Consider the following 27,719-nt stretch of genomic DNA (forward strand, 5'->3'; position numbering starts at 1 on the left):
CAATACTGGGCAAGGCTTACACGCCAGCCATTTTTTTTTATTTATTTATTTTCATCAGTCATTTTTAGAAAAAGGAACACAAACAACCAATAACAAATGAAAAGTGCTTGACCACAACAAAAATGAGAGCAATGCAAATTAAAGCAGAATGAAATGAAACTTTTTACAATTAAGTTTGGCAAAATGTTAAATGTTTATAATGTCTGTGCATGATATACTGCTTTAAACTAAGGGAAATGTAACAGTAAGAATAGATTTATGATATAATGTGTTAGTATATGATATACATGTGTTAATACATGCATAGAAAAATCTAGAAAGATATACATCAATCAAAATTTACAAAGAGCATATATTTTAAAATTTTAAAAACAACAAAATTTTTGAAAAAATATAAGTCTCACTGAGCTAAAATCAAAGAATCCAGAGAGCTCTGTTCCTTTCTGGAAGCCGTAGGGGATAATTCATTTCTTTACCTTTTCCAGCTTCTGAAGGCTGCCCACATTTCTTGGCTCATTGCTCCCTGCCTTCATCTTCAAAGCCAGCCACATTGTATCTCTCTGATCATTATTCTATAGTCACATATCCCTCTCTCCATAGAAGGAAAGGTTTTCTGATTTTAAGGACCCCTGTGATTTGATGGGGGCCACCCAGATAATCTAGAAAAACCTGCACATCTCAAAACCCTTAACTTAATCACACCATCAAAGTCTCTTTTGCCAGGTGAAGTAACAGATTACAGGTTCCAGGGACTAGAAAAAGGACATCTCTGTTTCTGTTGGTATAAAGTTTTCAACAATCTTATCAATCTCTGATGTATGTCATGGGGATCTCCTCCATTAGACAACAGTCTCTTCTACAGATCTTTCCTGTATACTCACATATCTATTTTTCACTTCTGCTGAGATGGTTGAAGGTATCTATGGGTCACAAACTTAACCTCTTCAAAGAACATTTTATATGACTGAATACCCTGAATTTTCACTACTTCTGGGGCATTAGCAAAAAGTTATACAGCCACACTCTGGGTTGTCACTGCAGAGCACATTTTCCTGACAATGACGCTCCTAATATGAGCATCTTTTGCAATCTGAATAGGCTAAGAATTTTCCAAATCATCAAGTTCTTATTCCTTTTGTTTAGCAGTTCTTCCCTTGACTTATCTCTTTCATCTCACAGTTTACTCTAAGCAGCAACATGAAACCAGCTGCACCTTTATCATAGTACTTAGAAATCTCCTTAGCTATATATCCAGAAAATTCTGCTTTCTGCATAACTGCAGGATAGAATTTCACTGAGCTTTCTGCCACTATATAATAAGGATCCCCTTTCCTTTAATTTCCAAACACATGTTCCTTATTTCCTTCAGTGACACCTTTAAACTAACAGTGGTTTCATGACAATTTACACATTCTCTAATATGATATAGGTTTTCTCTACCATGTTCTTCACTTCCAAGTCCTCACAAGCAGAGTCTTCAGCACCACCTTTCTACTAACAAACTGCTCAAGGCAATCTAGACATTCTCTATCATTCTACTTAAAGTTCTTCTTATAACCCAATTTCCCTCTGGCCATTGCCCAATTCCAAAGCCACTTCCACATTTTCAGGAATGCATTATAGCTGCACCCCACTTCCAATGACCAAAAATTCTGTATTACTCTTTTATTGCTGCCATAACAAATGACCTCAAATTTAGTGACTTAAAACACTTTATTGTCTTACACTTGTGTCGGTTAGAAGTCTGACAAGGGTCTCTCTGGGCTAAAATCAAGGTTTCAGTAGGCCTTCATTCCTGTCTGGAGGCTATAGAGGAAAATCTATTTCTTTTACTTTCCCAGCTTCTAGGAGCCACCCATATTCGTTTTTCCTCCCCTTCATCTGCAAAGCCAGCAATATTGCATCTCTCTGTGACTATCTTCCATAATCGCTTCTCCCTCTCTTCGCAGCCAGACACACTTCTTCATTTTTTAAGGCCCATTTGATGATATTGGATGCACCACAATAATCCAGGATAATCGCCCCTTTCAAGGTCCCTATCTTAATTATATCTGTAAAATCCCTTTCGCCATGTAAGAGAACAGATTACAGGTTCCAGAGATTAGGATATAGACATCTTTATGGGGCTGTCATATTATTAATATTTATTATTATAAATTATAATAATGAAACTGGCCTTAAAAACTCATTTTAATATCAAAAGCAAGTAAAATTGTATACACTCTTACTTCTTTTCCTCTTGGGTTTTCCCAAAGTAGAGTTGTTTCCAAGATCCACAGTATCTAGAAAAAACAGGTGGTGAGGAAACAAAAATGAATAAATAAAAGTTATAAATCTTAGGATGATTCATACTGCAAAAGGCTTGAATTTATAAAGATGTTTGGGTTATCATCTGTCTCTTCCTTCTAAAGGAACTAAACCTACTGAATTGAGAAGTGAGAGTCCAGGATGAGTCCTGGGTCTTCCTTTATTTCTTAATGGGACTTTGAAAAACGTTCTTCAATACTTATGTACTTCAGTTTACTCAGGGATATCTGTCTAGTTCTTAAGACTTAATAGGATCACTATATAAACAAGTGACATGCTGGAGAACATCTATCAAAAATATGTGCTGGGTTAAGAATAGTTGATCTGAAGTCTCTTCTCCTGACAATTAAGTGACAGGACTAGTTATCTTTTGAGAACTTTCTAAGGTTGTGACAAAATGACACTATTATCTACTAGTGGACATACACTTGACTTTCTTGGGTGACAGGGATAGAAAACATTGTAAATCACAAGGCTTTATTAGTAATATACTGATGTAATAAAAAATATACTGCCATTTTTAAAAGTGTATTTCTACTACATCATCCATATATAATCAACATGGGCCATCCCTTAGACACAATTTTATAATGATCTCTTGCTTCCCTACTATTCCCAAAAGGATCAGGTCAAGCAAATGCAGAGATCAGGATACTGGGATGGATTGGATCACCTGCCACCACCCAACCTGCATCTGTGTTACCAGTGGAGCCACCCCCATCTCACCACACTCAGGTATCCTTACCCATCATGTCACTAGCTTCTTTACTTTCAGTACTTCCTTCTGGACCTCCTGGCACATCTTTTGAGAAACATATAACACAGGAACACTTCTCATTTCCAAATGTTGGTGGCTCTGCTCCTGGGGCAAAATTGTGAATTATGAAGACTTTTCATTTCCCTAGTGATCCTCTTTTCTGAACCCTTGTTGATCCCACTTTTTCTACCTCTTGCTCTGAAATCTTTCATTTATCCTCCCTACACCTGACTCTTCCTTTAAGTCTCCATTTTCCCCTTTCTCATCCTTTTCTCTTTACCAGAACTTAGTTTCTGCTTTTTTTCTTAATGCATAGTTACCTTGTCCATTATAAGATGGTGGGCTAGAAGTTAGCTCCTCAGAATCTCCTTCTGTATTCATCTGAAGAGCTTCTAGTTTGCCAGATACTAAAGAGACACAGGAAAATTACCATCCACAGATCCTGAGACAGTGATTAGGGAAGAGTTCCTGGGGCTCTCATAATGCACACTAATATTCTGAACTATAATGAACTGCTTTTTAGCTCCAGTGCTGGAAACCCCATGCCAAACAACTAGCAAGACAGGAACACAACCCCACTGACTAGCAGAGGGGCTGCCTAAAATCTTACTAAGTTCACAGACATCCCAAAACACACCACCAGACACGGCTCTGCCCACCAGAAAGACAAGATGCAGCCCCACCCACTAGAACACAGGCACAAGTCCCCTCCACCAGGAAGCCTACACAGACCCCTGAACCAACCTTACCCACTGGGGACGGACACCAAAAACAATGGGAACTACGAACCTGCAGCCTGCGAAAAGGAGACCCCAAGCACAGTAAGTTAAACAAAATGAGAAGACAGAGAAACACACAGCAGATGAAGGAGCAAGGTAAAAACCCACCAGACCAAAAAAATGAAGAGGAAATAGGCAATCTACCTGAAAAAGAATTCATAGTAATGAATGATCCAAAATCTTGGAACTAAAGATGATCCAAAATCTTGGAAAAGATGATCCAAAATCTTGGAAATAGAATGGAGGAAATACAAGATACACTTAACAAGGACCAAGAAGAACTAAAGAGCAAACAAACAATGATGAACAACAAAATAAATGAAATTTAAAATTCTCTAGAAGCAATCAATAGAATAACTGAGGCAGAAGAATGGATAAGTGACCTGGAAGATAAAACAGTGGAAATAACTACCACAGAGCAGAATAAAGACAAAAGAATGAAAAGAACTGAGGACAGTCTCAGAGACCTCTGGGACAATGTTAAACATGCCAACATTCAAATTATAGGGGTCTCAGAAGAAGAAGAGAAAAAGAAAGGGACTGAGAAAGTATTTGAAGAGATTATAGTTGAAAACTTCCCTAACATGGGAAAGGAAAGAGTCAATCAAGTCCAGGAAGCACAGAGAGTCCCATACAGCATAAATCCAAGGAGAAACATGCCAAGACACATATTAATCAAACAATCAAAAATTAAATACAAAGAAAAAATATTAAAAGCAGAAAGGGAAAAACAACAAATAACATACAAGGGAATACCCATAAGGTTGACAGCTGATCTTTCAGCAGAAACTCTGCAAGCCAGAAGGGAGTGGCAGGACATATTTAAAGTGATGAAGGAGAAAAACCTACAACCAAGATTACTCTACTCAGCAAGGGTCTCATTCAGATTCAATGGAGAAATTAAAACCTTTACAGACAAGCAAAAGCTAAGAGAATTCAGCACCACCAAACCAGCTTTACAACAAATGCTAAAGGAACTTCTCTAGGCAGGAAACACAAGAGAAGGAAAAGACCTACAAAAACAAACCCAAAACAATTAAGAAAATGGTAATAGGAACATACATATCGATAATTACCTTAAATGTAAATGGATTAAATGCTCCAACCAAAAGACATAGACTGGCTGAATGGATACAAAAACAAGACCCATATATATGCTGTCTACAAGAGGCCCACTTCAGACCTAGGGACACATACAGACTGAAAGTGAGGAGATGGAAAAAGATATTCCATGCAAATGGAAATCAAAAGAAAGCTGGTGTAGCAATTCTCATATCAGACAAAATAGACTTTAAGATAAAGACTATTACAAGAGACAAAGAAGGACACTATATAATGATCAAGGGATCAATCCAAGAAGAAGATATAACAATTGTAAATATTTACACACCCAACATAGGAGCACTGCAATAGATAAGGAAAATGCTAACAGCCATAAAAGGGGAAATCAACAGTAACACAATAATAGCAGGGGACTTTAACAGCGCACTTTCACCAATGGACAGATCATCCAAAGTGAAAATAAATAAGGAAACACAAGTTTTACATGACACATTAAACAAGATGGACTTAATTGATATTTATAGGAAATTTCATCCAAAAACAACAGAATACACTTACTTCTCAAGTGCTCGTGGGACATTCTCCAGGATAGATCATATCCTGGGACACAAGTCAAGCCTTGGTAAATTTTAGAAAATTGAAATCGTATCAAGTATCTTTTATGACCACAGCGCTATGAGACTAGATATCAACTACAGGAAAAAAACTGTAAAAAAACCAGACACATGGAGGCTAAACAATATACTACTAACTAACCAAGAGATCACTGAAGAAATCAAAGAGGAAATCAAAAAATACCTAGAAACAAATGACAATGAAAACACGATGATCCAAAACCTATGGGATGCAGCAAAAGCACTTCTAAGAGGGAAGTTTATAGCAGTACTATCCTACCCCAAGAAATAAGGAAAATCTCAAATAAACAACCTAACCATACACCTAAAGCAATTAGAGAAAGAAGAACAAAAAAACACCCAAAGTTAGCAGAAGGAAAGAAATCATAAAAATCAGATCAGAAATAAATGAAAAAGAAATGAAGGAAACAATAGCAAAGATCAATAAAACTAAAAGATGGCTCTTTGAGAAAATAAACACAATTGATAAACCATTAGCCAGACTCATCTAGAAAAAAAGGGAGAAGACTCAAATCAACAGAATTAGAAATGAAAAAGGAGAAGTAACAACTGACACTGCAGAAATACAAAGGTCATGAGAGATTACTGCAAGCAACTATATGCCAATAAAATGGAAAACCTGGAAGAAATGGACAAATTTTTAGAAAAGCACTACCTTCTGAGACTGAACCAGGAAGAAATAGAAAATATAAACAGACGAATCACAAATACTGAAATTGAAATTGTGATTAAAAATCTTCCAACAAACAAAAGCCCAGGACCAGATGGCTTCACAGGCAAGTTCTATCAAACATTTATAGAAGGGCTAACACCCATCCTTCTCAAACTCTCCCAAAATATAGCAGAGGGAGGAATACTCCCAAACTCATTGCACAAGGCCACCACCACCCTGATACCAAAACCAGACAAAGATGTCACAAGGATAGAAAACTAGAGGCCAAAATTACTGATGAACATAGATGCAAAAATCCTCAACAAAATACTAGCAAACAGAATCCAACAGCACATTAAAAGGATCATACATCATGATCAAGTGGGGTTTATCCCAGGAATGCAAGGATTCTTCAATATATGCAAATCAATCAATGTGATACACCATATTAACAAATTGAAGGATAAAAACCACATGATAATCTTAATAGATACAGAAAAAGCTTTTGAAAAAATTCAACACCCATTTATGATAAAAAACCGACCAGAAAGTAGGCATAGAGGGAACTTACCTCAACATAATAAAGGCCATATATGACAAACCCACAGCCAACATCGTTCTCAATGGTGAAAAACTGAAGCCATCTCCTCTAAGATCAGGAACAAGACAAGGGTGCCCACTATCACCATTACTATTCAACATAGTTTTGGAAGTTTTAGCCACAGTAATCACAGAAGAAAAAGAAATAAAAGGAATCCAAATCGGAAAAGAAGAAGTAAAACTCTCACTGTTTGCAGATGACATGATACTATACATAGAGAATCCTAAAGATGCTATCAGAAAACTACTAGAGCTAATCAACGTATTTGGTAAAGTTGCAGGATACAAAATTAATGCACAGAAATCTCTTGCATTCCTATACGCTAATGATGAAAAACCTGAAAGAGAAATTGAGGAAACACTCCCATTTACCACTGTGACAAAAAGAAGAAAATACATAGGAATAAATCTACCTACCTAAGGAGACGAAAGACCTGTATGCAGAAAACTATAAGACACTGATGAAAGAAATTAAAGATGATACAAATAGATAGAGAGGTATACCACGTTCTTGGATTGAAAGAATCAATATTGTGAAAATGACAATACAACCCAAAGCAATCTACAGATTCAATGCAATCCCTATCAAACTACCAATGGCATTTTTCACAGAACTAGAACAAAAAATTTCACAATTTGTATGGAAACACAAAAGACCTCGAATAGGCAATCTTGAGAAAGAAAAACAGAGCTGGAGGAATCAGGCTCCCTGACTTCAGACTATACTACAAAGCCACAATAATCAAGACAGTATGGTACTGGCACAAAAACAGAAATCCAGATCAATGGAACAGGATAGAAAGCCCAGAGATAAACCCATGCACATATGGTCACCTTATTTTTGATAAAGGAGGCAAGAATATACAATGGAGAGAAGACAGCCTCTTCAATAAGTGGTGCTGGGAAAACTGTACAGCTACATGTAAAAGAATGAAATTAGAACACTTCCTAATACCATGTACAAAAATAAACTCAAAATGGATTAAAGACCTAAATGTAAGGCCAGACACTATAAAACCCTTAGAGGAAAACATAGGAAGAACACTCTTTGACATAAATCACAGGGTGATCCTTTTTGACCCACCTCCTAGAGAAATGGAAATAAAGACAAAAATAAATACATGGGACCTAATGAAACTTACAAGGAAACTACAAATAAGAAGAAAGACAGCCCTCAGAATAGGAGAAATTATTTGCAAATGAAGCAAATGACAAAGGATTTATCTCCAAAGTATACAAGCAGTTCATGCAGCTCAGTATTAAAAAAACAAACAACCCAATCCAAAAATGGGCAGAAGAACTAAATAGACATTTCTCCAAAGAAGATATACGGATTGCCAACAAACACATGAAAGGATGCTCAACATCACTAATCATTAGAGAAATGCAAATCAAAACCACAATGAGGTATCACCTCACACTGGTGAGAATGGCCATAATTTTAAAAATCTACAAACAATAAACACTGGAGAGAGTGTGGAGAAAAGGGAACCCTCTTGCACTGTTGGTGGGAATGTAAATTGATACAGCTACTATGGAGGTTCCTAACAAAACTAAAAATAGAACTACCATACGACCCAGAAATTCTACTACTGGGCATATACCCTGAGAAAACCATAATTCAAAAAGAGACATGCACCACAATGTTCATTTCAGCACTATTTACAATAGCCAGGACATGGAAGCAACGTAAGTGTCCACTGACAGATGAATGGATAAAGAAGTTGTGGCACATATATACAGTGGAATATTAGCTATAAAAAGAAACAAAATTGAGTTATTTGTAGTGAGGTGGATGGACCTAGAGACTGTCACACAGAATGAAGTAAGTAAGAAAGAGAAAAACAAATACCGTATGCTAACACATATACATGGAATCTAAAAAAAAAAAAAAAAAATGGTTCTGATGAACCTAGCGGCAGGACAGTAATAAAGATGCAGACGCAGAGAATGGACTTGAGGACACAGGGAGGAGGACAGGTAATATAAGACAAAGTGATAGAGTTTCATTGACATATATACACTACCAAATGTAAAATAGATAGGTAGTGGGAAGCAGCCACATAGCATAGGGAGATCAGCTCGGTGCTCTTTGACCACCTAGAGGAGTGGGATAGGGAGGGTGGGAGAGAGATGCAAGAGGGATGGTATATGGGGATATATGTATACATATAGCTGATTCACTTTGTTATACAGCAGAAACTAACACAACATTGTAAAGCAATTATACTCCAATAAAGATGTAAAAAAGAAAAGAAAAGAAAAGAAAAACCAAAAAGAAAAAAAACAATGAACTGCCTTCTGGGAAAAAGAATATCTGCTCCAATAATCACACCTGAGATCCGACAGAGCCATGTTTTTCCCATCTTTTGAACCTCATTCTGCTTTCTCTACTTTCATTTTTCTACTTTTATCCCTAAGAATAAAATAAAAAGATCTTATCCTTCTAGGAAAAACTGACTGTCCTTTGAAAGTTGCAAAATGTAATTGACAGAACCAGTTTTAAATTCATCCCAATTGGCCAATGACTGCTTGCATCACTAACCACATCTAAAGTCAGCTAATCAGTTGCAGCCTTACACTTATGAAAATCAGCCAGATACACTTCAGAAAGCCTATGTGTATGGCTAAATGCTAACCGATTTATAAACACTCCTGTTTCTGAAAGTCTGCAGTCCCTGAACTACATGCGTCCCAAAAGTGTAAGTAAAAACACAACATTGTAAATCAACTATACTCCAATAAAAATTAATTAAAAATAAGTAAAATCAGCAGTTTCCTTTATTAAAAAAAACTGTGTACAGTGCTTCCTCCCACCATGTGTCTTGCTTAGCAAGCTACAAATCCAGCTTTAGCTTCAAATATTGCACGGTGGCCACTCTTCCTTCACAAATGGTGTTCCCACCAAGATCGTCTTGAGGACTCTTGCTTAGGGGTGTCTTGTGGGACCCTTGGACCAACAGATGTTGGTCCAAAACCCCAGCTTCTTGTGCACAACTCAGATTGTCTTCCTGATCCACTGCCAAGTGAATCCATCTCAAGAACAACTTGAGCTCTGACTTGTTTCATTGAAGTTTTATTTCTGAATTTATTTTATTATTTAAAGATGTGTATGCAATTACATACAAAGTAGGCAGACATTTTGGTTTGGCGGGACAGCATTTAGCAAATGTTCTATTAATGTGCTTATTCTTCCACTACTCCATTTATTCTCACTTTTCTTTTGTCTATTTTTTTAAAAGTCTTGTCTCGTGTGTTTGTCTGTTCCTGATTTTCCTGTGCTTCTTCATTATTAGAAGATGGTGATCCAAATAGATAGAGGCATAGATTTGATAAATCCCCAATCCAAGCTAGCCCCAAAGACTAATTAATGGATGGGGGTCCATTAGAAAGTCGATAATTAGTGCAAATATAGTTTGTCACATTTTGTCTTGGGTCCCTCACCAAAACTTTCATGAGGATACTTGACATCATATTAATTTTTGAAAGAAAATCCTTTTGTTCAGTCCATAACTGTTATCATGTAATTGATCATATGTCTTCTTTTTAGTTTCTGCTTGATTGATGAGCACAATACTCCATTTTCAGGACACCATTCATACTTAGAACTCTATGTCATGGGCTTGTCTTTGCCAAAGTCACAATCTCCCACTGGCAGAACTTTCACTTCCTCTCTGTACTCTCAGTGTGATTCTAACTTTCATTTAATAAATGGTAAATTTTCACAAAAGATGTCTTTAGATTTCAGTGGGGAACTTTTGCCATGTCAAAAGTAAATGACTCATTTGATAATATTTCTCTAAAAGGACTGAAAAAAATGACCAAGAGTAGTTCCCTGTGCCAACCAATAACTGCTATATTCAGACCATTATGTAACAAACTGTCCTTTCTTTTCTCCAAGAAACTCCTAAAAATTTAATAGGTAAGGCTCTATTCTGCAAATGAAACTACATATTAAGTGTACTAAGAAGGGCTAACCTTAGAATTCCTGGAAAATTCTCCTACACATGATCACTTTATAGTTAATCTGAACATCAGTATGCCTATACTATGCATATTCAAGATATGCAGGAAATAAACAAAATAGGTATACCTCACTTCCCTGTAGTGCCTAAGCCAATTACTATAGTCTTTTCTAAAGTCAAATTCTTTTCTTTAACACACTTACGCTCAGCTTTCTTTGGTGTTGTAATTTGTTTGGTAGCCTATATTATTTGCTTGGGAAAATCAATGTCTCATCTGGATAGTTATTTTCTGGAGATTTACTCAAGCTTCATTGTCATAGGTAGAATTCTAAAATGACCTCCCAAGATTTGTTCCTAAACCCCAGGGACCGTGAATATCATAAGACATTACCCCCATTTTTAGGTTACGTTGTATGGCAGAGTTGATGTTTAAGAAAAGGAGATTGTCAACACAAGCAATAACAAATGTTGGTGAGAATGCGGAGCAAAGGGAACCCTTGAGCACTGTTGGTGGGATGTAAATTGGTGCAGCCACTGTGGAAAACAGCATGGAGTTTCCTCAAAAAACTAAAAATAGAACTACCTTATGTTCCAGCAATTCCACTCCTGGATATATAATCCAAAGGAAACAAAATCTGCACCCTAATGTTCACTGCAGCATTATTTAAACAATAGCCAAAGACATGGGAACAACCTAAGTGTTCATCAATAGATAAATAGATAAAGAAAATGTCGTGTGTGTGTGTGTGTGTGTGTGTGTGTGTGTGTGTTATAGAGTAATATTCTTACTCAAGGAAGGAGAATCCTAGGATTTAGTTTCTAATGTCCACTTCCAGAAGAGATAGTTTAGATACTTCCTTACTAAATCCTGACTTAATATTGTTTGGTGATAAGTTTTATCTCTAAAATAAAAATAAAATTAAATGAGACAAAAGAAAATAAAGTAAAATGAAATACCAGGCTGGTTATGCAATGACTGTTCCAGACTCCCTTGTAGAGTTCATTCCCTTACAGAAAGCAAAATTGTCTCAAGTAACTGAACATAGAGCCTTCTCTAGGACATGTCAAATTGTTAAACTGAAAGCCATTATGCATTTGGAGCAGATCATAACTTCTGAATGCTGTGGAAACAAACAGATTTTCAATCTCTTCAGGTGCCCATATAAAAACAAATATCAAGTGGATTATTTAATGTCTTTTTACTACCCAAAGATCCCCAGAACATGCAGATAATTCCATGAAGTAGAACTGCTTCCACTCAAGATCAATCAGAATAAAGTTTTCCTGGATGCCTAGATTGTCACACTGATTGTCACATTCTCCTTCATATTTTTATCCTTTATCCTTACAACTTTAGTTTTTCTATTTACTGGTTTAGTGTCTGAAGCCTCTGACTTCCCTATAATGTTACTACTAATAATAACATTCCAAGACTGACTTCACTTAGGACGATCACCACCCTAACTTTATAATTCAGTTCTTCTAAAATATTTCTAGTAGAGCCAATTTGAAGAATTTTTGTATATGTCATCGTCCCAAGCCAACTCCTGGAAAAAAATAATGGCTTTACTTGTAATTATGCTTCTAAAATAAATTTTAATTGAGGATAAATTGCATTAAGAAATATCAGGCTGACAGCTACTGATGGGCATTCAGGGCAAGGATGCTACAAACTATTTATATAAAGACCATGACTCCACCTAATCATCAAAATCAGCTTAAACCCAACTGTACTTCATCTTTGAGTGTTGTCCATGGAATAAGAAACAACTAAAACCCCCAAAGAACCTCAAACATTTGAAGTCATGAGTTATTCCTATAATAAGATCAAAAGTTCAAACATTTGGGCAAAGAAACAGTTTATGATGATTTAAAGTATATTACACCAACTTAACCAATAAATCAACTCTCTGTAGATAATACACAAATGAAAGATTATGTTTCTGTGCTGGAAGAGGTGAATATAAATAGTCTTGGGAGATAATAAATAGCTAGAGAATAATGTACTAACAGTTCCACTAAAGTTAATCAAATTTTTGTACAACTTCTGTGTTCTTTCTCCTATGTGGAATTCTATCTACTACAACTGAATATATGGATACCTACAATCAAACAACATGATCTCCTAATTATGGAGTTGCTTAAGGTTTCTTGTCCCTTGCAAGGTACAAGGGCCAAAGAGCCAAGGTAAATGTGAAGAATGATATTTGAGAATTAACTGGAGCTTTCATTGTGGAGTATTCCTAGAGTAAAATCCATCAGGAAACACCATCCTCCTGACACCCTGCAGCCCAGACAGTCCTTATCTCTCTCACCTGCTCCACTTTTTGGTAGTGAGCTCAAGGATTCCTGGGGTTTTTCTTCATCACACACTTCTGAACAGGTACTGCTTCCTTCTGATAAATAGAATGAAATCTCTTGGAACCCCAGTGTATGACCAATGGAAACCGTAGTAGGAAAACCCTCCCAGAGACAACCAGGAAGACCAGAGCGGCTCAAGTATCTCCAAGATGGGAATGTCCTTGTCCTTAGACCCTCCTGCCTTTGAGCTCACCTGACCTAGAGGTTAACATGGCTCCCGTCATTATCATCAGAGGCTGAAAACAGTCTACCCATCTCACTCCCTTCTTATACACTAATTTTCTCTGTCTTTTTCATCCTTTCCAGTTGGCTCTACATATTTCTTCTGTATGGGTATGTGAAGGGGAGCAGGGTAGGAAGAGAGAAGAAAGATGGAGATTTTCCTCTCTGCAGACAGAAAAACAAAGATTCAATTTGGGAGTTGAAATCACAATTACCTTCTCCATCACATAGTGGTTGACTAGGCAGCTTCTCTGGTTCTTCTTTGTTCGTCATTTGGGAAGCTTCAGGATCACAGGACACTAAAGAGAAACAAGAAAATGAGCTGAGCCAGGATGCTCAGACCACAAGTGAGACGAGGAAGAAGAAATTGGCAAGGGTCGCATGATGAATGGAAGGCACAGAAAGACAGGAAGGATAACTGATCTAATCTTTGGACAACAAAGGTCACCAGGTTTAAGTGGGAAAGTAATATGATCTGATTTCCATCTTGCAAATAAAAATTGTGCTAAAGTGGAGAAAATGGGCAAGATGGGAGCAAGAGAAAATGGGACATTCAAGTTCCATTTACTGAGAGAGCAAACCCTGTAAGAAAAGGACATTCCAGTTTCATGGAAGAAGATGTTGGTTTCAATTTTGGAAGTGTCAGTTCCTGAAAGACATCCAAATGGAGAGGGCCCTGGGATAAATGTCTTCAGGTAAATACATAGATGGATGACCTTGGAAGATGGGTTTGCCTAGCAGGCATGTGCTTGAGACACATTCTGTTACCTGAGAGTAGCTGAGGCTGCCAGGGAGGGAATTATTACTCTATGTTATGGACACCACTCTCTCAATGGGGCAAACCTAACTTGGAAACTCACTACTGGGATGGAAGATGCTCCTGTCTGATATGCATACTTCAGCATTCCAGGATCCTAACTTCTCTCCTCTCTTCCCTGTACAGCTGTTTTCACTCTTTATTGATCTGATAAAACTCTTTCTCGACATAGTTTCTCTGCACTTCCTTGCACATTTTTTTTGGTATTTATTTGCCTCTCTATATAGTTTCTCTAATTTTTATCTTTGTATTTCATTTCTTATTGAGGTAATTTCCTTTCTACCTTGTCTTCCATTTTCTCCTTTTCTCTTTTTCTCTGGGTCTTCTCTTTCTAGATGCCTGTAAAATTTCCTTATTTTATATATTTTCCTCATGCTCACAGATCCCTTCTCTCAAACTGACAAAAGTCCTTCCATTTTCACATGGACCACAGTGCTGGAGAGCCTTCCCTTATTAGCTCTATTCTAAGTCTCCCACATGACCTTTCTAAATTGCAAGCTTATCAGTCATTCACAAAACGTACTTCCTTGTTCCTTGTACTTCCGAAGTAAGCTGAAAATGATCTCCTTGCCTCAACTGCCATAACCTGTTGACATTTGGATTTTATATGCATTTAATAAAGTCACCCAGGTACTTCTGCTTTGGGACCCCAGCCTACCTTTGGCACATCCTGTTTCCCTATGTTCTCCATGCAGGGGTGCTCTCCCCACTCAGCTCAGCTCACCTTTCTCCTTAGTCTCTCTCACAGTTTTGGAAAAAACAAAACAGAAAATCGACACAATTGCATGTGTATGTATGTGAATATGAAGAAGAGAATGGCAAGATGAGAGAAGGGGGGATTTTTTTTCCTATTTATTGAGGAGTTTAAATCATAATTACCTTCTCCCTCTACTGGTAGTAGGCAGAGCACTTCCTTGGGTTCTCCTTCGTGAGTCATTTGGGGAGTTTTGGGATAACAGGTCACTGCAGACAAGGACATGATGGACCATGGAGGGCGATCAGAAACAGATCTCGATTGGCTCATGCCAAACATGATGGAAAAACCATATGTCTGCTCCAAGCACTGCTTCTGAGAGCCACACCATCTCCTTCTGCTTCTTTGCCATCTGCACCTCTTCTCTCTCCTTCTCAGCTTCCTACCCACAGTTCACCTCCACACAGCTCTGTTTCCTAGCTGTGCATCTCTTTGATTGTCTGTGTTTCTCTCCTCATCTCTTGTCTTCAGGTCTTGGGGTTTGTTTGTTTTTCAGTCATAGTGTATCCCTTTTCTCCTGTTATCCTTTCTAGCTTTCTTATTCTAGATCTCTTCAAGCCTAAGTGGTTGGGTCCACTTCTATACTTCCTGTCTCTCAGTGGTTTCCTTTCCCTCCCCACCAACATTAATTTTTCCTTAACCAAATCTTCTCTTGGACCCTGGTTCTCTCCCCTGGGAACCTGCAGAACTCCTTGGGTTTCCTCTTCCTTTTCTGACCACATGACCCCACGCTGACTGTCAGCTGGCTTCACACAACTGTCACCCTCAGTGACACACCCAGGATGCTGGTGCCCACTCTTCCTTTTCTACCTTGCCCTTGCAAAAATAACCTCCATGCCCTTCTGTTTCATTTCCCCAACCATAAAATAGAAGTTACAACAGTTTGCATACCTGTGTCTTAGGGTTTCATGAAGGTAAGAGGGGGCTTGCACAATCCAATAATCTGATGGAGACTGTACACATTGTCTCCCAACCCAGTTCTCTTTCTCATTCTCACCCTTTCCACACATCTCTGCTTCTTCTATTTCTATCTCGGTATCTTGCTATTGGAATCTCTTGGTACTTCTCTTTGTCCTGATTTGTTTCTTTTCCCATGTCTGTTCCCACCTGCCTTTTCTCCCTCTTCCTTTTCTGATGCTGAGCTTTCTGTCTTCTCCCCGTCTCTCATGCTGTTTTTTTCTAGAACTAGGAATTAGAAAAGGTATCTCTGAGGTGGTCTATAACTTCCATGTGATTTCATCAGATTAGTGAGCAGAATGGAGAGTGGAGTGGACCAAGAAAATTGTTCCAAGCACAGGGCTAAGTGTGTGCAAAGGCTCAGATGAGAAAAAGTAATCAAAATTAAAATTACTGCAAAGTTTTAAACAAACTTTAGAAGTCGTTGCAGGAGAGGCAGACATGAGGCTGGAGCCATGGGAAGGAAAATAGGGAAGGATTTCAACCTTTTGACAACAAAAAGTTATCGATTTAAGGTAGGAAAGTGAGATAAGCCAACCTGCATTTTCAAAGGGTCATCTAGTTGAGTTGGAGAGAATGGATATGGTGGGAGGATGACTGGGGGAAGGTATGAGACCATATAGAGTCTGTTGCCCTGGCTCTAGTTCCAGAGAGAAGAGACATCTGACTAGGGCTTCCGTGTCAGGTGTGGCAACAAATGGATTAGTAAGAGACAAGTTAAAGGTATAGTTAAGTAAACTGGGTGATTGATGGGGTGTGTGAGTTGAGGGAGGGAAAAGAGTCATTGGTGACCCCTAGGTGTCTACCTAAAGAATGTAACAATAGCGTTCCATACTGAGATAGGGAACACGAGGAAAGGAGGCAGATCTGGCATCAAGAAAGATGGTACATGCAACTATGGAAGTGACTTGTATTGAAGTTCCCGAAAACCATCCAAATGGAGATGTCTCTCAGATCCCTGTACAAATATAGTCAGGCACTTAGATGAATGAGCTTACAAGGCAAGTTGGGGCCAGAGTTAGGAATTTGGGGATCATTAAGTTATAGATAGAGTATACAAGAATGGCTGAGGGGAGGCCCATTGCCTCTGAGTGTATTACAGGTGCCACTTTGCTAATTGGAGGAACCATAATCTGAAAACTCATGGCTAACATGTTCAACTCCTAGTGTTAGAAGTTGCTTCCATGCAGCAACTCTTCTTTCAGTCCCTACAATGTCCCAAACCATCTTCTCCATCCTTGTACATGGTGTTCCCTCTCTACAGATGTTTTACTCTTCTCCTTTATCTTTTTCTCTATGTATAACTGTTATACTTTCCTCCAGTCTTTCTATTTCTTAGCACTTTCCCTTTCTGGGTCTTTCTCTAATGTCACATTCTCTACCTTTTAAACTCTGTACCTTGTTTGATTATTGAGTTGAGCTCCTTTCTTCTATGGTGCTCATTTCCCTGCTTCTATCTGTTCTCTTTAGTTCTTAACTTCCTGTTTGTAATGTTTCAACTTAAAATTTAAATCTAAAAATTAAAATTTCAGCCTTTCTGTATATTTTTTCCATCTCACATATTCCTTCCGCAAATCATCAAAGTTCTCATCTTTTGCCACTGACAAACGAGTAGGGATCCTTCCTTCCCCTTGGCAGGCTCATTTCAAATGTCTTTGACATGAGTTTTCTATTTTGCGATTATACCCACTATGCCCATGTTCCTGACACAACCTCGAGGAAAGCAGGTTGAAAATTATCTCCCCTCCCTGACACCACATTCTAACCTGGTTCTATTTCGATTCCACGTCTATTTATTTTTTTAAATTTTTATTAGAGTATAGTTGATTTACAATGTTGTATTAGTTTCTGCTGTACAGCACAGTGAATCAGTTATACATATACATATATCCACTCTTTTAGATTCTTTTCCCATATAGGTCATTACAGAGTATTAAGTAGAGTTCCCTGTGCTACACAGTAGGTCATCGTTAGTTCTCTATTTTATTATATTTTTAATTTTTTAAATTAATTTTTAATATCTTTATTGGAGTATAATTACTTGACAATGGTGTGTTAGTTTCTGCTGTATAACAAAGTGAATCAGCTATACATATACATATATCCCCATATCTCCTCCCTCTTGTGTCTTCCACCCACCCTCCCTATCTCACCCCTTTAAATTAATTTTTATTGGAGTATAGTTGAGGTATAATGTTGTGTTAGTTTCTGCTGTACAGCAAAGTGAATCAGTTATATATATATATATCTCCACTCTTTTTTAGACTCTTTTTCCATATAGGTCATTACAGAGTGCTGAGTAGGGTTCCCTGTGCTACACAGTAGGTTCTTATTAGTTATTTATTTAATATATAGTAGTGAGTATATGTCAATCCCAATCTCCTAAATCAGCAGTTCCCAACCTTTTTGGCACCAGGGATCAGTTTTGTGGAAGACAATTTTTCCACGGACGTGGTGTGGGGGGTGGGGGATGGTTTAGGCGGTGATACAAGTGATGGGGAGCGGCAGATGAAGCTTCACTGGCTCGCCCACTGCTCACCTCCTGCTGTGCGACCCAGTTCCTAACAGGCCATGGACCGGTACTGGTCTGCATCCCAGGGGTTGGGGACTCCTGTCCCAAATTATCCTTACCCCCACTTTCCCCCTTGGTAACCATCAGTTTGTTTTCTACATCTGTGACTCTGTTTTATAAATAAGTTCATTTGTACCATTTTTTTGGATCCCACATATAAATGATATCATATGATATTTGTCTTTCTCTGTCGGACTTACTTCACTCAGTATGACAATCTCTAGGTCCATCTATGTTGCTGCAAATGGCATTATTTCGTTCTTTTTATGGTTGAGTAATATTCCATTGTATATATGTACCATCTTCTTTATCCATTCATCTATCAATGGACATTTAGGTTGCTTCCATGTCCTGGCTATTGTAAACAGTGCTGCAATGAACACTGTAGTTCATGTATCTCTTCGAATTATAGTTTTCTCCAGATATATGCCCAGGAGTGGGATTGCTGGATCATATGGTAGCTCTATTTTTAGTTCTTTTAAGGAAACTCCATACTGTTCTCCAAAGTGGCTGTACCAATTTACATTCCCACCAACAGTGTAGGAGGGTCCCCTTCTCTCCACACCCTCTCCAGTATTTATTGTTTGTAGGCTTTTTGATGATGGCCATTCTAACCGGTGTGGGGTGATACCTCATTGTAGTTTTGATTTGCATTTCTCTAATAATGAGTGATGTTGAACAATGCTTCATGTGCTTTTTGGTCATCTGTATGTCTTCTTTAGATCTTGGAGAAATGTCTATTTAGATCTTTTTGATTGGGTTGTTTGTTTTTTTGATATTGAGCTGCATGAGCTGTTTGTATATTTTGGAGATTAATCCCTTGTCAGTTACTTGGTTGCAAATATTTTCTCCCATTCTGAGGACTGACTTTTTGTTTTATGGTTTCCTTTGCTGTGCAAAAGCTTTTAAGTTTAATTAGGTCCCATTTGTTTATTTTTGTTTTTATTTTCATTTCTCTAGAAGGTGGGTAAAAAAGGATCTTGCTGTGATGTATGTCATAGAGTGTTCTGCCTAAGTTTTACTCTAAGAGTTTTACAGTATCTGGCCTTACATTAGGTCTTTAATCCATCCTTATTTTTTCTTTTAACTCACTTCCTGTTTTTCTCTCCTATACATAGTATTTCATTAAACCTATGCAACCCTGGGACATAAGTTTAAAATGATCTCTCTCCTCCAAACCCCAATCTGGTTGTATATGGATTCCATATACTTTTAAATAAAATTGAAACTACTTAGGCAACTGCATGTGCTGGCCCCAATCTACATTTTTTTTATTCTGTGCCCTTAAATTCTCTACCCAGAAGCTCCTCCATTAAGGTCCTTAGCCCCTCTTTCCCCCTTGCCTCCCATATACCTGAAGAAAGCAACCAGAGCCTAAGGAAAAGTGTGTGTTTGTGTTTGGGGGAATGAAGGGAAATGTCCCTTGCATACAGACATGCAAACAAATTAATGAGATAATTGGTCACTTAAATCAATATTAGCTCCCCCGTTACCTGCTTGCAGTGTGGGAATCTCTTCAGAATTGCCTTCGTTTGTCCCTTGAAGAGCTTTGGGCTCACAGGAAACTAAAGAAAAACAGAAAAGACCAACCAGACATGGTGATGAGGTACAGACCTCAGGGTGCTCATGCTGAATTCTGGTGTTCAATGGTCAGGTGAACTTCTCCTTGGGAAAAAGATACTGTTGCTCCACACACCTCACTTTAGACCCACCAGAGCCTTGCTCTGCCTTTTTTCCTTCCCGTTATCCCTCAGTCACCTTTCTCCTCATTTTTCTGTCCCCACACATGGTTGTTTTTGTGCCATGAAGGATCACACACCTCCTTTACTCTGAGCTTCCCTCCCAGTCGTCTTCTTCTTCTTTGCCCTTTAGTGTTCTTTGACAGTTTTCCTACTCACGAGTCAGTTTTCTTTTTTTTTTTTTAATTGGGGTATAGTTACTTTACACTGTTGTGTTAGTTTCTGCTGTACAACAAAGTGAATCAGCTATATGTATAGTGATATACATGTATATGTATACTGATATATATCCCCTCCCTCTTGGACCTCCCTCCCTCCCACCCCATCCCACCCATGTAGGTCATAATAGAGCACCAAGCTGAGCTCCCTGTGCAATACGGCAGCTTCATATTAGCTATCTATTTTACACATGGTAGTGTATATATGTCAATCCTAATCTCCCAATTCATCCCACCTCTCCTCTCCCCTGTGTCCACATGTCCATTCTCTACGTCTGCATCTCTATTCCTGTCCTGCAAATAGGTTCACCTGTATTTTTCTAGATTCCACATATATGCGTTAATATACGATATTTGTTTTTCTCTTTCTGACTTACTTCACTCTGTATGACAAACTCTAGGTCCAACCGCATCTCTACAAATGACCCAATTTCGTTCCTTTTTATGGCTGAGTAATATTCCATCATATATATGTACCTAAGTCTTGGCTGCCCTGACCCTCTGCAGCCCCACACAATAGTCACCATAGCAAGTCATCGAGGATGCTGGTACCCTCGCTTGTTTAACTGCTTTGACTGCTAAAAGACCCTTACACACTTCAGTGATTCTATTTCTTTACCTATAAAACAGGAATAAGTAACATTTTATCTGTTACATCCATAACTTTGTGGAGAGAAGAATGACATCTTGTTTGCCAAAATTCTTTGAAAAATCAGTCACATAATAAATAATAGTTGACAAAAATTGTACTTTAGATTTGGGAGCAATTGATCTGAAGGACCATGTTTCTTTTGGGGGTTTTCCAAGGTTAGGCACAAAATAATAGCATTATAGCCAAATAGAATAATACTTAGTTTTTATTCTTTAGAGAAGATAAAGGGCAGGTCGGTATAAATTCAAGTCTTTACTATTAATAGCTATGAGAGACAACACTTTTCTCCAGCATATTGCTACTAGAATGCACTTAGGAATATTTATGTTATTTGTTATGTTACTTATGTTATTATGGACTCATGGGATTCCAAGACACACTAGATCTTTTGACTGTGGAGTGTGCTCAGGGTAAAAAGCATCAATAAACACCAGCTCTGAATTCAGCCACTTGACACCCTCGGCTGGCAATCCCTCCCCATCCTTACCCAGCTCACATCTTGGTGGGAAGTTCCAGGCTCCCTGGGGCTCTTCTCCATCACAGGCCTCCCAACAGGCATTGTTGTTCCCTGCAGTAAAGAATGAAATCCCACAGACATCTCAATTTATGACCAAGGAGGAATCACAGCAAGAAAATAACTAGAAAATCAAGAAATCCTGAGAAACTGGAAGGACCCACTCCCCAAAATAACCTGACCTGAAGGTTAACTTTGCACCAGCAGCTTTCACTAGGGGCTGAGGAATTCATCCATTGTGGAAAAATCTCCCTTTCCGTTTTTTTTTTTTTTTTTTAACATCTTTATTGGAGTATAATTGCTTTACAATGGTGTGTTAGTTTCTGCTTTATAACAAAGTGATTCAGTTATACATATACATATGTCCCCATATCTCTTCACTCTTGCATCTTCCACCCTCACACCCTCCCTATCCCACCCCTCTAAGTCGTCACAAAGCACCGAGCTGATCTCCCTGCGCTATGCGGCTGCTTCCCACTAGCTTTCTATTTTACATTTGGTAGTGTATATATATCCATGTCACTCTCTCACTTTGTCCAAGCTTACCCTTCCTCCTCCCCGTATCCTCAAGTCCATTCCCTAGTAGGTCTGCATCTTTATTCACATCTTGTCCCTAGGTTCTTCTGACCAACTTTTTTTTCTTTTTTTTTTTTAGATTCCATATATATGTGTTAGCATACGGTTTGTTTTTCTCTTTCTGACTTACTTCACTCTGTATGACAGTCTCTAGGTCCATCCACCTCACTACAAATAACTCAGTTTTATTCCATTTTATGGCTGAGTAATATTCCATTGTATATATGTGCCACATCTTCTTTATCCATTCATCTGTTGATGGACACTTAGGATGCTTACATGTCCTGGCTATTGTAAATAGAGCTGAAATGAACATTTTGGTACATGACTCTTCTTGAATGATGCTTTTCTCAGGGTATATGCCCAGTAGTGGGATTGCTGGGTCATATGGTAGTTCTATTGTTAGTTTTTTAAGGAACCTCCATACTGTTCTCCATAGTGGCTGTATCAATTTACATTCCCACCAACAGTGTAAGAGGGTTCCCTTTTCTCCACACCCTCTCCAGCATTTATTGTTTGCAGATTTTTTTTTTTTTTTTGCACTACGTGGGCCTCTCACTATTGTGGCCTCTCCCGTTGCGGAGCACAGGCTCCGGACGTGCAGGGTCAGTGGCCATGGCTCACGGGCCCAGCCGCTCTGCGGCATGTGGGATCTTCCCAGACCGGGGCACGAACCCGTGTCCCCTGCGTCGGCCGGCGGACTCTCGACCACTGTGCCACCAGGGAATCCCTGTTTGTAGATTTTTTGATGATGGCCATTCTGACAGGTGTGAGATTATATCTCATTGTAGTTTTGATTTGCATTTCTCTAATGATTAATGATGTTGACCATCCTTTCATGTGTTTGTTGGCAATCTGTATATCTTCTTTGGAGAAATGTCTATTTAGGTCTTCTGCCCATTTTTGGATTGGGTTGCTTGTTTTTTTAATATTGAGCTGCATGAATTGCTTGTATGTTTTGGAGATTAATCCTTTGTCAGTTGCTTCATTTGCAAATATTTTCTCCCATTCTGAGGGTTGTCTTTTCATCTTGTTTATGATTTCCTTTGCTGGGCAAAAGCTTTTAAGTTTCATTAGGTCCATTTGTTTATTTTTGTTTTATTTCCATTTCTCTAGGAGGCAGATCAAAAAAGATCTTGCTGTGATTTATGTCATAGAGTGTTCTGCCTATGTTTTCCTCTAAGAGTTTGATGGTGTCTGGCCTTACATTTAGGTCTTTAATCCATTTTGAGTTTATTTTTGTGTATGGTGTTAGGGAGTGTTCTAATTTCATTCTTTTATATGTAGCTGTCCAGTTTTCCTAGCACCACTTATTGAAGAGGCTATCTTTTCTCCACTGTATATTCTTGCCTTCTTTATCAAAGATAAGGTGACCATATGTGCATGGGTTTATCTCTGGGCTTTCTATCCTGTTCCATTGATCTATCTTTCTGTTTTTGTGCCAGTACCATACTGTCTTGATTACTGTAGCTTTGTAGTATAGTCTGAAGTCAGGGAGCCTGATTCCTCCAGCTCTGTTTTTCTTTCTCAAGATTGCTTTGGCTATTCGGGGTCTTTTGTGTTTCCATACAAATTGTGAGATTTTTTGTTCTAGTTCTGTGTAAAATGCCAGTGGTAGTTTGATAGGGATTGCATTGAATCTGTAGATTGCTTTGGGTAGTAGAGTCATTTTCACAATGTTGATTCTTCCAATCCAAGGACATGGTATATCTCTCCATCTATTTGTATCATCTTTAATTTCTTTCATCAGTGTCTTATAAATTTCTGCATATGGGTCTTTTGTCTCCTTAGGTAGGTTTATTCCTAGATATTTTATTCTTTTTGTTGCAGTGGTAAATGGGAGTGTTTTCTTAATTTCACTTTCAGATTTTTCATCATTAGTGTATAGGAATGCAAGAGATTTCTGTTCATCAGTTTTGTATCCTGCTATTTTACCAAATTCATTGATTAGCTCTAGTTGTTTTCTGGTAGCATCTTTAGGATTCTCTATGTATAGTATCATGTCATCTGAAAACAGTGACAGCTTTACTTCTTCTTTTCCAATCTGGATTCCTTTTATCTCTTTTTCTTCTCTGATTACTGTGGCCAACTATGTTGAATAATAGTGGTGAAAGTGGGCAACCTTGTCTTGTTCCTGATCTTAGTGGTAGTTTCTGATCTTAGTGGTTTCCTTTTTTTATACACATTCTCTTTCTACTTCTTCCCTTTCCGTTTGAATCTTTACATTTTATCCATCTCTGCCTCTGTTTCTTTCTGCTGGTGTCTCCTGGACTGTCTCTTTCTCTGTTTCTGCAACTTTTGTCTTGTTTCTCTTATGTTGCTCCTTCTCTCCTATCCTTTGTCTTTCAATTGTTTCTTTCTAGCTTTCTCTAAAGAAAGGCCTCCCTGCAATAGTATGTTTTAAATAGGATTTACCAGAGTGAGGAGGTTAAGTGGAGAGTAGTAGAATGTGAAAACAGTGTTGAATAAGGCAGAAAATGTATGAAAATGCTCAAATATGAAAGATTTAACAACTAAAATTATTGGGGGAGTAAATGAGACAGAGAAAAACAAATATCATATGATATTGCTTATATGTATGTGGAATTTTAAAAAATGATACAAATGAACTTACTTAAAGAACAGAAACAGACTCACAGACATAGAAAACAAACATGGTTACCAAAGGAGAGGTGGGGGAGGGATAAATTAGGAGTTTAGGATTAACATATACACACTACTATATATAAAAAAAGATAACCAACAAGGACCTACTGTATAGTACAGGGAACTATATGGAAGAGAATGTAAAAAAAGAATATATATACATATATATGAACATATATGTATAACTGAATCACTTTGCTGTACACTTGAAACTAACACAACCTTGTAAATCAATTATATTACAGTAAAATTTTAAAAAATAAAATAAAATACAAATTTTAAAAATAAAATTATTGGGGGAAAAAAGTTTATACTATATTGAATTAATAGTGCAGGAGGCAGGTGAGGAGGCTGGGAAAATCAATACGGGGCTTATCATGGGTAATCTTGGATGCCACTCAGAGAAACATTTATTTAATCCTTAGTGTATTAAGAAAGTATGTTGGAACATAACACAATCTAATTTTCATTTTCAAATGTCCCATGTAGTTGAAGTGCAAATAACACATTTGTTGGAAGCAAGATTAGAGGAAGGTCATGAACAGAAGACTGTTGCTTTGAGAACCATGGCAGAGGTCTGAAGACTTCAGGGTGTGACAGATGGACAGCTTGGAGATATTCTGGAAGAGAAATGACTATACTGGATGAGTAACAGGCATTTATTTGAGGGCAAGAGCAGTCACGGTGACGCCTAGACTTCCAACTTGAAAACCTATGAGATAATAAGGATCCATCACTGAAACATGAATGCTGAAGAGGAGTTTAGATCTAGCTTGAGTGATGAAGACGCTACTTTTAGTTCTGAAATGCCAAGTTAAAAGTTCTTAAAAGAATTCACATGTAGATATCTAGCAGACCATGGTCTTTGAGTCCACGGATAAAGGTACTCTGAAGGCAATCTAGGGTGGTGATTTGGTCATAGCAGTCTCTGGAATATTCAGGGAGAGGACTATTGCAATGTGAGTATTTTACAAGTGCCACTTTGATGGTTAAGGACAGTTTAATCTGAAAACTCACAGCTAATGTTGCCAACACTTGTGCCCAAAGTTGCTTATATACAGTGCTCTTACCTCAAGCCTACAATGTCCCGATCTGCTCCTCTCTCTTTTATTGTCTTTTCACTCTCAACCTGTTTTCCATCCATTCTCCTTCAGCTCTTTCTCCTCATAGTTGCCTTTGTACGTCTCCCTGACTTTTCCCAATTCTTAGTATTTATTTTCCTCTCGGTCTTGCCCTTTCCATACTTTTCGCTCTCAACTTTTATCTCTGTTTCTGAGAACTTTTTCAGTTTATCTATTCTCTGCGGTGTCTTACACTTGCTCCCATTCCATCTGTTTCTCCCACTTTATTTTGACCTCTGTCTCCCAACACTATTCAACTTTTGTCTCTCTGTGTGATTTCATCCTCCAGGTTCTCCCCTCTCATCATCTCCAAAACTCTCCTCTTGGACTCTGACTACAGTACCAGGGACCTCCAACTGGCCAGTTCTCCCGCGTGAACCTGATATGCCATGATGTTTCCAAGTTCCTCTTAGTTGTTCTGTGAAATTAATTGAAAATTATCCCCTATCTCAACCTGGAAGAGGGGGATTTTAGAAAACTGGATCCATTCATGTAATTTGTCACATATTACACCCTATCTACCTTTTCAATTTTCTCTTTTTATATTCCCCATCAATGGATGCTCCATCTACTCAGGAGTTCAGATTCCTTTTCTCACTGTCTCTGTTGCATATGTGAGCAGGTAGGAGAAGAAGGGGGCAGGTAGGAGAAGTGGGGGCTAGCAGGGGGCTAGCAGAGGCCTAGCATAGGAGACCAAAGGTAGGCTTTGCTTCCATGAAGACAAGAAAACAAAGGTTTAATATGGAATTGATAAATTAAATGATTGTTACCTTGTTTGTTATATGGCAGTAAGCTGGGTACATCTTCTAATCTTATTACATTGTTCATTTGGAGAGGTGACTGTTCCAAGGACACTAAAGAGAGCAATAAGAAAAAGACAGAACTCAGACAGTATCCAGAGAAGAGACCTCTGTGTGCTCAAGATGAACTCTGATGATGTTCAAGTTCCAAGGACCCTATCTGAGGCCCAGCAGAGCCTTGCTTGCCTCTTTTTCATTGAGATGCACATATCTTAAGTGTAAAACAGCTCTGTGACCAACATCACAGTCAAGATTTGGAACATTTCCACCATGCCATTCAGTTTCCAACCACTATAAGCAACCACTGTTTTGATTTCTATCACCATTAACAAGTCCTTCCTTTCTGGTACTATACTTGTCTGTACTGATGCTCACATCAATAGGATCACATAGTACATACTCCTGTGACTGGCTTCTTTTTCTCAACATAATGTTTCTGAGATTCATCCATGTGGTTACATATACCAGTAGTTCATTCGTTATATTGCTGAATAGTATTCCATTCTATAAATATATCACCGTTTATTTTCTCTTATTGATGAGAATTTGAATTGGTTCCAGATTTCAGCTATTTGGAATAAAGCTACTATAAACATTGTTATACAAATATTTGTGTGAACATATGTTTTCATTCCTTATGAGAAGATACTTAGGAGTAGGACTGCTGGGTCGTGGGTTATATTTAACTTTATAGGAAACTGCTAGTTTTCCAAAGTGGTTATATCTATCACTTTATAGTCCAACTAGCAATGTATATAAAGGAGTTCTAATTGTTCCATAGTCTCATCAGCATTTGGTGTTGTCAGTATTTTTAATTTTAGCAATTCTAGTAACCAAATGTTAGCTCATTGTGGCTTTTCCCCAATGACTAATGAAATTTGCATTTCCCCAATCACTAATGATACTTTGTTTATGTTCTTATTGGTCATTTTATATCTTCTGAGTGAAGTGTCTGTTCAAGTCTTTTGTCCATTTTTTAAATTAGTGGTGTGTATTTTTATTATTCTTTTGTA

The 27,719-nt window shown here is 38.0% G+C and overlaps 1 protein-coding gene across 1 annotated transcript in view; it reads right to left on the bottom strand.

The window, feature by feature from the left end:
• Positions 1-27,719, bottom strand: part of LOC115864672 (nuclear body protein SP140) — a 77,707-nt gene that overhangs the window by 26,606 nt on the left and 23,382 nt on the right. Inside the window, exons 6-14 of the mRNA XM_070045888.1 lie at positions 26,677-26,760; positions 21,537-21,617; positions 19,934-20,005; positions 15,037-15,120; positions 13,556-13,639; positions 13,073-13,153; positions 3,385-3,471; positions 3,053-3,169; positions 2,229-2,282 (exon numbers count right to left, since the gene is read on the bottom strand). Coding sequence (XP_069901989.1) covers positions 2,229-2,282; positions 3,053-3,169; positions 3,385-3,471; positions 13,073-13,153; positions 13,556-13,639; positions 15,037-15,120; positions 19,934-20,005; positions 21,537-21,617; positions 26,677-26,760 — 744 coding nt within the window. The remainder of the gene's footprint in view (positions 1-2,228; positions 2,283-3,052; positions 3,170-3,384; positions 3,472-13,072; positions 13,154-13,555; positions 13,640-15,036; positions 15,121-19,933; positions 20,006-21,536; positions 21,618-26,676; positions 26,761-27,719) is intronic.

This window comes from Globicephala melas, chromosome 7 (assembly GCF_963455315.2).
Source record: "Globicephala melas chromosome 7, mGloMel1.2, whole genome shotgun sequence".
In the NCBI taxonomy this organism is placed as follows: Eukaryota; Metazoa; Chordata; class Mammalia; order Artiodactyla; family Delphinidae; genus Globicephala; species Globicephala melas.